The sequence below is a fragment of the Carlito syrichta genome, unplaced genomic scaffold (genome assembly GCF_000164805.1).
Source record: "Carlito syrichta isolate Samal-C Ts95f unplaced genomic scaffold, Tarsius_syrichta-2.0.1 Scaffold313872, whole genome shotgun sequence".
Lineage (NCBI taxonomy): Eukaryota > Metazoa > Chordata > Mammalia > Primates > Tarsiidae > Carlito > Carlito syrichta.
In genome coordinates, this window is record NW_007257968.1 from 603,362 (window position 1) to 614,449 (window position 11,088).

General features: G+C 39.9%; 1 protein-coding gene across 2 annotated transcripts in view; it reads left to right on the forward strand.

Moving 5' to 3' along the window:
* The first annotated feature begins 3,940 nt into the window (after positions 1–3,940).
* Positions 3,941–11,088, forward strand: part of FANCI (Fanconi anemia complementation group I) — an 89,545-nt gene continuing 82,397 nt past the window's right edge. For both annotated transcript variants that reach the window (XM_008070619.2, XM_008070620.2), the window contains exons 1-2: positions 3,941–4,045; positions 5,332–5,404. In XM_008070619.2, the coding sequence (XP_008068810.1) occupies positions 3,962–4,045; positions 5,332–5,404 (157 nt within the window). In that variant the 5' untranslated portion in view covers positions 3,941–3,961. The remainder of the gene's footprint in view (positions 4,046–5,331; positions 5,405–11,088) is intronic.

Genomic DNA, 11,088 nt, shown 5'->3' on the forward strand with positions numbered 1-11,088 from the left:
CTACCACACCCAGCTAATTTTTGATTTATTGTAGAGATGAGGTCTCGTCAAGTTGCCCAGGCGGGTCTCCAACCCGTGGGCTCAGGAAATTCACTCACCTCGGCCTCCCAAAGTGCCCAAAGGGATTACAGGCTGAGCCACTGAGCCCGGCCTCTATTTTTTTTTTCTTTCTGAGTTGAAGTCTCACTCTGTCACCCAGACTGGAGTGCAGTGGCCACTCCCAACCACCGAAGCCTCGACCTGCTGGGCTCCGGCGATCCTTCCGCCTCAGCCTTCCAGTAGCTGGAACTACAGGCATGCGCTACCATGCCTGGCTAATTTTTTGATTTGTTGTAGAGATGAGGTCTCACCAAGTTGCCCAGGTGGGTCTGGAACCCTCAGGCTAAGTCAATCCATTATTTTTTATTTTAAAGATGTGGGGTACAATTCAGGATTAGGTATACAAGTGGTCATCATACAGGTAAAGTTTGGGCCTCCCATTGGTCCCCACTTTGATTCGAGATCACGTACCCTTATTGATGTGTTCCCCCCCTCCCCACCTCGCCCCACCCCAGTAGTATCCTGCTACTGCCAATCCCTTTCTTAAAGTATTATGGTAATTGTTCAGGGTCTGCTTATGAGTGAGAACATGTGGTACTCTGTTCTTTGTTTCTGTAATAGATCTCTGAGTATGATACACTAAATCCATCCAAGTTGCTGCGAATTTCATGTTTGTCCTTCTTTATTTCTGCATAATATTCCATTGTGTATATGGGCAGCACAGTTTGTTCCATGTTTTTGCTATTGTGAATAGTGTTGCGATAAATATGCATGTGCAGGTATCTTTTTGTAGAATGACTTGAGTTCCTCTGGTATATTCCCAGTAAGGGGATTGCTGGGTCATATGGGAGGTTGATTTCTAGTTCTTTCAGAAATCACCACACTGTCTTGCAAAGAGGTTGCCACCAGTTTGCATTCCCACCAGCAGTGTAGAAGCATTCCTTTTTCTCTGCATCCTCACCAGCATCTGTGGTTGGTTTTATTAATGGTGGCCATTCTTACTGGGATTAGATGGTATCTCTGTGATTTTGATTTGCATTCCTCTGATGATTCATGAGGCAGAGCACTTTTTCATGTGTCTCTTGGCTGCCCGTATATCTTCTTTTGAGAAGTGTCTATTCTTGTCTTTTGCCCACTTTTTAATGGGACTGTTTGTTTTTTTCCTTTTGGCACTTTTGAGTTCCTTGTAGATCCTGGATATTAGGCCTTTGTCAGATATACAGTTGGCAAATATTTTTTCCCATTCTGTGGGCTGTCTCCCTGCTCTCTTGATGATTTCTTTTGTTTTGCAGAAGCTTTTCAGTTTAATGAGGTTGGACGCCTCTTTTGGCCAGTGTGTACCCTGTTTGCATTTAGTAGTTAAAAAGCACGGGATCCTGGAATATGGAACCGGACAGACTTGGGTTTCTCTGCCATTTGCCAGCCTTCTGACCTTTGGGATACTCCTTAATCTCTGAATCGCAAAAGTTTTTAGTCTAAAATGGGACTAATAGCACCTAACTAATTAGCGTTGTTGTAAGGGTCAAATTAATGAATGTAAAGTTGTTCAACAAATATTTGTGTGTTTTTTAATTCTGTGTGTGTGTGTGAGTCAGAGCCCCACTTTGTTGCCCAGGCTGGAGTGCCTGATCGCAACTCACTGTAGCCTCCAACTCCTAGGCGCAAGCAGTCCTCTTGCCTCTGTCTCCCAAAGTGCTGGAATTACAGGTATGAGTCACCTCGTCTGGCTGTTCAGCAAATATTTGTTAGGTACCTCACCATCACATAGAGGATGAGGAGGGAAATGAAAAAACAAAAAAACAAAACTCCCCAACAAATGAACTACAAACATTTGTTAGGTACCTAGTTTGAGGTAGGTACTGGAGATACAGTGATAAACGAACCGGATATGGTTTCTGTCCTCTTGGAGTTTCTAGTCTAATGGGTGATAGATTTAGTTGTTAGTCTAATAATTGCACATGCGATGTTAAAAATTGGTGACAGTACATAAGAGCATTTACTGGTGCCATGAGAGGCTGTAATAGGGGAACACTTAACCTAGACTGGGTTTCTGAGGAGGTGTAGATTGAGTGGAGACCTGAAGGGTTTTTAGAAATTAACAGTAAAAGACTGGGGAGCAAGGGATGGAAGAAGGGGTATTTACTTAAGTTCTAGGCAGAAAATCTTGTGGAAAGGCCTGGGGCAGAAGGAACTTATAAGTTTGAAGGACTGAAAGCAATTCAGTGTGGTTGGAGTAGAGTAATGAAGGGGAGTTAGGCATGGATCAGACCCTGCCTTTTAAATCTTGACTTCAGGATTTTGCACTGATGGGAAAGCAATGGAAAGCCACTGAAGTTTTTAGGATAGAGTGGAGGGAGGATAAGTCATGTAATCAGATTTGTGTTTCAGAAACATCACTTTGGTTGCTGTGTAGAAGGAAACTTGTAGTTGGCCAGGCGAGGTGGCTCATGCCTATAATCCCAGCACTTTGGGAGGCAGGGGCCAGAGGGTTGGCCTGAGTCCAGGGGTTCGAGATCAGTCTGGGCAACTTGGTAAGACCGCATCTCTACAATAAATTTAAAAAAAATTAGCTAGGTGTGTGCCTATAGTTCCAGCTGTTTAGAAGGCTGAAGCAGAAGGGTCGTCTGAGCCCAGCAGGTCGAGACTGTGGTGGCGGTGAACATGCCACTGCACACTCCAGCCTGGGTGACAGAGTGAGACTTCAACGCAAAAAAAAAAGGAAACTTGTAGTTCAGGTGAGAGATGATGGTAGCTTTGGAGTAATGTGACAATAGTGGTGATGGAGAGACGTAGATTCGAGAGATGTTTAGTAGGTAACATTTACAGAACTTAGTAAGGGATGTGGTGAAGGATAAGGCTGTTAAGAATGTTGCCCAGGTTTCTGTTTTGAGCAGCTGAGTGGGTAATGGTATCATTTTTGAAGATGGGAAATATAGGACGAAGAGGAGGAACAGATTTTCTTTCTCTCAGTCCGTATTTCCCCCTCTATTTCCATACCTACTCACTATATCCTGTCTGTCTTATGTGCCTCCATTTCATCCCTTCCTTTCCATTCCCCAGTTACCACTGTAGTACAGACCTTTATCATTAGCACTAAAACAGCCCCCAAGTGGTCTCTTAGCCTCTGCTATTTCTCCTTCTCCCGTTCCCACTTTAGTCTGCACAATGATGCTAGGTTCAGTTTTCTCAAACCCTGTTTAAATCTTGTCAGATTGTCTTTTGCTCAAAAGTTTTTGATGGTTCTTGTTATTTACAGAATAAAATCTGAATTCCTTAACCTGGCATGTACTTCAGCCAATTTACTTATTTTCCTCAAATAAGTTTTCACTTCCTGTATGAATGCCTTTGTTTATGATATCCTTCCCTGTAATGTGTACCATCTGGTTGTCTTGAGTATCTAAATTTCATCTCTAAATTCGAATTCAAGCTTTCTTCTGCTGGGAAGCCTTAACATTTAAGCACACATTTATAACTTTAGCTTTGTTAACTTCTCACTTTTAATTCTCCCATTTAATTGGCACTTAGCATTTACAGTGCTATTGGTTTATTCGCTTATCAAATATTACTGTATTACATGCTTATAATATATTCTTATATGTGTATTTTTAATGTATTATTAATTTGATATACAGTAAAATGCAGCTTTGTTTTAGGTAGTGTGCTCAAACTTATAAAACTATTTGATTAGAATATAAGTTCCCAGTAAGGAAATTCTAGGGAATTTTTTAGATTATTTTGGTTAGGTTAGGGATCACCTACTCTCACTAGTTAGTAATCCTCAATCTGTTGAGCACCCACCACATAGTAGGTATGAAATATTTAGTTAACAGGTTGGGAAGGAAAAAGAATCAAGCTTCTTTACTTCTGGAAGCTTCATGCAGTTCTGACGTTTTTCCCTTACAGTTCCCTGATATGAGCAACAATGGACCAGAAAATTTTATCTCTAGCAGCAGAAAAAACAGCAGACAAATTGCAGGAGTTTCTTCAAATCCTGAAAGAAGATGATGTGAGTATTAGGAAGTGTGCTAAAGTAAATGTTAAGCATGATGACAAATTTAAAGGACATGCGAGAAAGAAAAATTCTGTTACAGCATTTGCTCCCTATTCACTGTAACAGACAGGGATTTATTTGGTAACAGATCATAGCTGTAAAGAAATTGGGGGTGGGATGAGAGAAATGTACAACCTAAAGGAATTTGTAACCAAATTTAAACCTGAAATTCTAAGAATAGATTGCTTTTACAGGTATACATGCAAAAGCAAATTAGTATATTTTTATGGTCCTTGGAATACTCCCACTTGAAGATAATATCCAGACTATAGTTATTGATGTGACACATTAGTTTTGCCTATTGATGCTTCTTTATTTATATTTTTCCTTAAAATAAATTCATAAACAGCAAAATTTTAAAAATTATTAGTCAAAGATAAAATTAATGCTTGTGGTTTCACTGTAAGTATATGATTATAAAATGAATCAGTAATTATCTTATATGTTAGGCTGTTTATTCTTTTTAATTCTCTCACTCAACCTGATATTCCTCTCCTTTTTCCATAATAAATGATTTCAGCCTCTTTTGATCCCTCCTTGGAGAATACTTCTTTTTCAAGATTAACCTTAACTAAGGCGTGTTTTGTGTCATCTTATGATTGGACTGAGGTCATATATCCTTGACAGAAGCACCACAGAAGTGGTACTATGCCCTTTTCATTGTATCATATTACTGGGCTCATGATGTCAGTGTCATTCTTGGTGATAATGACTTTGATAACCTTGTAACAGTGATTTCTGTTGGACTTTTCCATTATACAGGGAGAAAATTAGCTGAGGAGTGATATATTTGCATGGTTTTAAAGTGTCTCCCTATAGATTGCTTACTGGTTGCAAAGGGTTATAGGCATGAGCCACTGCCACTGCACCCAGTCTTTCTTTTTTAATTTTTTATTTTTTTTAGAGACAGGGTCTTGCTCTGTCACCTGGACTGGAGTACAATAGTGTGATCACAGCTCACTGCAGCTTAAACTCATGGCCTCAAGTGATTCTCCTGCCTCAGCTTTCCAAGTAGCTGGGACTGTAGAGACACATCCCTACACCTAGCTAGTTTATTTGTGTAGAGACTAGGTCTCATGGTTGCCCAGGGTGGTCTTGAACTCCTGACCTCAAGCAGTCCTCTGGCCTTGGCCTCCCAAAGTGTGAAACACTGCACTGGGCTGCCTTTTCATTTTGGGTGTTTAGGTCAGGGTAAAATAATATTGCCAGCAACTTGTAGCTTTTTCTTTCTTTGATTGTAGTTGACTAAACTCCTTCAGAATCAAGCAGTGAAGGGAAAAGCGGCTGGAGCACTCCTGAGAGCCATTTTCAAAGGTAAAAATAATTAATGGCACTTCTGTTGCCCTGAGTTTATTGGTAGATTTGTTTACTTTTGGCTGCTTTTCTTACTATTTGAAGTCCCACTGGAACATTTTCTGTGTTTTAAGGATTCTGTGAAATCAACTACAGCTACAGTCTAGTGGACTTGATTTTACTAAAGGGAGTTGAAGTGATTACCTGAGATTGCATTGCTGATTTGGGAGCCTGTAAAGAATGTACCCCCATAAAATCTACCTTGGTTTACTTGTGTTTTAAAATTGTGGAGAACAGCAATTTTTAGTACTTAATCTGTTCTAAAAAAAAAGAGGCTACAGAGCTCTAGGGGTTTAATGAAATACAGTGTCTTGGGTGCCTTATGTAGAGATTCCTAATTCCCAGCGAGGCATATTTGCCTGTCTTGAACAAGGGCTTGTCTGTGTTGTTGCAGGTTGTGACTCACAGTGGTTTTATAAATTCTGGTAGGAAAAAGTTGTATAAGGCAAAAATAAAAGTGGTTTTGGACTTTTTTTTTTAGGTTAGATAATATAGTTCATTTAGAAAGTAAATTAGAGAGAGAGAGAAAGGTGATTCACCTCAAAGAGCACATGGCCGTGCCATAGGTTAGCAAGGCAATGGCCGACTTTGGACTCTAACAGGTGTGTTTACGTGTTTGTTTTTCTTTGTCCAGGTAAATTGCTGCAAGGGTACAAAAACACATCTTCCTATTCATGAAAGAATGCTGAAAATTGGTTGAGTCAACCTTTCTGGAAACTTGCTAAGTATTTTATAGAAATATCAGAGAAAAGGACATAATGAAAGATCAGTAACAGCTTCCTGTATATACTATTAAGTGAGAGAAATAAGAATAGTTTCTTTTTTCAACAGACAAACCCCAGACAAATTATCATAGCTCTCACTTTTGTGACTAACCTTATTTTTACTTTATTTAAAAACATAGATTTGGAAAGCCTAGCTTTAAAGTAGCATGAATTATCAAGTACTTGTGAAACAACTTTCTAATCATTTTATTTTATTTTATTTTATTTTATTTTTTGAGTTGGAGTCTCACTCTGTCACCAAGGCTGGAGGGTAGTGGCATGCTCCTGGCCACCGCAGCCTTGACCTACTGGGCTCTGCGATCCTTCCGCCTCAGCCTTCCAAGTAGCTACCACGTCTGGCTAATTTTTGATTTATTGTGGAGACGAGGTCTCACCAAGTTGCCCGGGTGGGTCTCGAACCCATGAGCTCAGGCAATCCTCTTGCCTCGGCCTCCTAAAGTGCTGGGATTACAGGCTGAGCCCGGCCTTTTAATCATTTTAATCCTGTTAAATTGATTGCATATATGACCAGTAGTTAACTACTGATGACATTTAAAAAATTCAGATATTATCCATATACTAAAACATTTAGCCTTTTAAAATGTGACTTTTTTTTTTTTTTTTTTTTGTGTTGGAGTCTCACTCTGTCGCCCAGTCTGGAGTGCAGTGGCTGCTCCCGGTCACCGCAGCCTCGACCTGCTGGGCTCCGGCGGTCCTTCCACCTCAGCCTTCCAAGTAGCCAGAATTACAGGCATGCGCTACCACACCCGGCTGATTTTTTGATTTATTGTAGAGATGAGGTCTCGCTGCCTGGGCGGGTCTCGAGCCTGCAGGCTCAGGCAATCCACTCACCTCAGCCTCCTAAAGCTCGGGATTACAGGCTGAGCCACCGAGCCCAGCTGACTTTTTGTTTTTTAAACTGAAATAATTAACATATTCAGTTCACCTATTTAAAATATGCAATTCAATGGCTTTTAAAAAAATATTCACAGTGTTGTACATTCATTACCACAATCAATTTTAACACAATTTTATTACCCCTAAAAGAAACTGCACCTGTTAGCTGTCAGCTTTTCTACACCCTCATTCCATTCCAGCCTTAAGAAACCACTAATCTGCTTTCTGTCTCCATAGATTTGCCTATTTTGTATATTTCATATAAATGGAATCATTTTGTGTGTCGTCTTTTGTGACTACTTTCAGTTTACATATTACAAGTTCATCCATGTTGTAGCATGTATCAGTACTTCATTTCTTTTTTTTCTTTTTTTGAGTTGGAGTCTCACTGTGTCGCCCAGACTGCAGTGCAGTGGCCGCTCCCGGCCACCGCAGCCTCGATCTGCTGGGCTCTGGCGGTCCTTCCACCTCAGCCTTCCAAGTAGCCAGAATTACAGATGTACGCTACCAAGCCCAGCTAATTTTTTTATTTATTGTAGAGATAAGGTCTCATCAAGTTTCCCAGGCGGGTCTCGAACCCGCGGGCTCAGGCAATCCACTCACCTCAGCCTCCCAAAGTGCGGAATTACAGGCTGAGCCACCCAACCCAGCTAGTTGATGAACATTTTTAGGTTGTCTGCTTTCTATTATGAACAATTCTATAATGAACATTTGTGTACAAGTTTTTGTGTGGATGTATGTTTTCATTTCTCATAGATATATATCTAGGAGTGGAATTGCTGGATCATATGGTAACTCCTACATTTAACTGCTTGTGAAACCACTGAACCATTTTCTAAGGTGGCTGTATTGGGTGACACGTTTTCCAAATCCTCATCAACTCTTATTTCATTATCTGTCTTTTTCATTCTAGCCATCCTAGTGAGTGTGACGTGATATATCATGGTTTGATTTGTATTTCTCTGATGGCTAATGTTGAACATCTTCTCGTGTGCTTACGAATCATTTAGATAACTTCTCTTAGATCCTTTGCCCTTTGAAAAATCAGACTATTTGTCTTTTAATATTGAGTTGTAATAGTTCTTTATGTATTCTAGATACAATCCTTTATTAGGCATATAATTTGCAAAATTTTCTCCCTTATGTGGATTGTCTTTTTTCTTTTCTTTTCTTTTTTTTTGAGACAGTCTTGCTCTGTCACCCAGGCTACAGTGCAGTGGCACAATCGTAGCTTATTGTAGCATCGAACTCCTGGGCTCAAGTGATGCTCCTGCCTTAGCCTTCTGAGTAACTGGAACTGCAAGCATGTGCCACCATGCCTGGTTACATTTTTTTTTTTCTCTTTTAATAAAGATGGAATTTCAAACTCCTAGCCTTGAGTGACCCTCCTGCCTTGGCTTCCTAAAGTTCTGGGATTACAGGTGTAAGCCACCACATCCAGCATTTTTTTTTTTTTCAGTCAAGGTCTTACTCTGTCACCCAGGCTAGAGGGCAGTTGCACAGTTATGGCTCTCCCCAGCCTTGTCCTCCTGGACTCAGGTGATCCTTTCACCTTAGCCTCCTGAGTAGCTAGGACTACAGATGTGTGTCACCACACCTGGCTAATTTTTAAATTTTTTTGTAGAGATGAAGTTTTACAACTGGTCTTGAACTCCTGGGATCACTGGGATCAAGCATTCCACCCACCTCTGCTTCCTCAAAGTTCTGAGATTATAGGCATGAGCCACTATGTTCAGCCTTTTTTCTTTTTTGGTGTACTTTGAAATATAGAGTTTTTAATATTGATGATGTCCAGGTTATATATTTTGTTGTTATTACTTGTACTTTTGTTGTCAAATCTCAGAAAACGTTGCTTAATCCAAGGTCATGACAATTTATACCTGTGTTTCCTTCTAAAAGTGTTATAACTTTAGTTCATACATTTAAGACTTTCATCCATTTTGAGTTAAATTTTGTATATGGTATGAAGTAGAGGTCCAACTTCATTCTTTGCTCCATTAGGCATCCTTATTAAAAATCAGCTGTCAGCTGGGCATGGTGGCTCAGACCTGTAATCCCAACACTTTGGGAGGCAGAGGCGAGAGGATTGCCTGAACCCATTGGTTCGAGACCAGCCTGGGCAACATGGCGAGACCTCGTCTCTACAATAAACCAAAAAAATTAGCTGTGTGTGGTGACTCGTGCCTGCAGCTACTTGGAAGACTGAAGCAGAAGGATCGCCCGAGCCCAGCAGGTCAAGGCTGCGGTGGTTGTGAGTGTGCCACTGCACTCTAGCCTGGGTGACAGAGTGAGGCTCCAACTCAGGAAAAAAAAAAAATAGTGGAGAAAAGAAATAAAAATCAACTGTCTGTAGATAAGAGGATTTATATCTGGGCTGTCAGTTCTGTTTCTTTGATCTGTATATCTCTTCTATCAGTACCACAAAGTCTTGATTACTGTAGCTTTGTAAGTAGGTTTTGCAATCAGGAAGCTTGACTCCTTCAAATTTGTGTTTTTTTTTTTTACAGAATTGTTTTGGATATTGTGGGTCCCTTACGTTTCCATATAAATTGTAAGATAAGCGTTTTCATTTCTGCAAAAAGAAAGCTGTAGTGGATAGAGATTGTGTTGAATTTATATATGAATTGAAGAATTAGTGCCATGAACATATAATATCTTTCTATAGGCCCTCTTTAATTTTGTTTAACAATATTTTATGGTTTTCACAATACAAGTCTTACACTTTTGCTAAATTTATTCCTAAGTATTTTATTATTTCCATGCTATTGTAAATAGAATTTTCTTTATTCAGCCTTCTAGTAGTTCATCGATAGTGTATAGAAATACAGTAGATTATATTAGGTTCATACCCTGCAACCTTTCTGTACTTAATAGCTCAAATAGTTTGATTTTTGTAGATTCCTTAGGGTTTTCCATATAAAAGATTATGTCATTTGTGAAGAGATAGTTTTATTTTATCTTGTTCAATCTGGATGCCTTTTATTTATTTGTTTTACATAATTGCCCTGCTTGGAACCTCCAGTGCAAAGTTGAATAGAAGTGGTGAGAGTGGACTTCCTTGTCTTGTTACTGATCTTAGGGAACTGCATTCAGTCTTTCACCATTGGGTATGATGCTAGTTATTGATTTTTCATAAGTACGCTTTATCAAGTTGAGGAACTGCCCTTCTAGTTTATTGAGTGTTTTTATTATGAAAGAGTATTGAATTTTTCTTCTTCTTTTCTTTCTTTTTTTTTTTTTTGCGTTGGAGTTTCACTCTGTCACCCAGACTGGAGGGCAGTGGCACGCTCCTGGCCACCCCAGTCTAGACCTGCTGGGCTCAGATGATCCTTCTGCCTTAGCCTTCCAAGTAGCTGGAACTACAGGCATATGTCACCATGCCCGGCTAATTTTTTGATTTATTGTAGAGATGAGGTCTCAACAAGTTGCCTAGGCTGGTCTCGAACCCCGGGGTCTCAGGCAATCCTCTCACCTCCACCTCTTAAAGTACTGGGATTATAGATGTGAGCCACCACACCCAGCCTGGGGTTTTGATATTTCAAATGCTTTTTCTGCATCTACTGAGATGATCATGTGGTTTTTTTAGTCTTTATTCTATTTTATTTGTTACGTATTTACTTATATCTTATCTATTCTGTTTGTATGGCATATTATATTGCTCTTCATACATTGAACTGACTCTGCTTAATCATAGTATATGTCTTTTTAAATGTTGCTGGATTCAGTTTTGTTTTCTTGCATGGTATATAATCCTTCTTAAATGTTTGCTTGATTCTAGTATTTTGTTGAGGATTTATTGCATCTGTATTCACAAGGGATAGTGATCTGTAATTGTCTTTTCTTTTTTTTTTTTTGAGTCGGAGTCTCACTCTGTCATCCAGACTGGAGTGCAGTGGCTGCTCTCGGCCACTGCAGCCTTGACCAGCTGGGCTCCAGCGATCCTTCCACCTCAGTCTTCCAAGTAGCCGGAATTACAGGCATGCG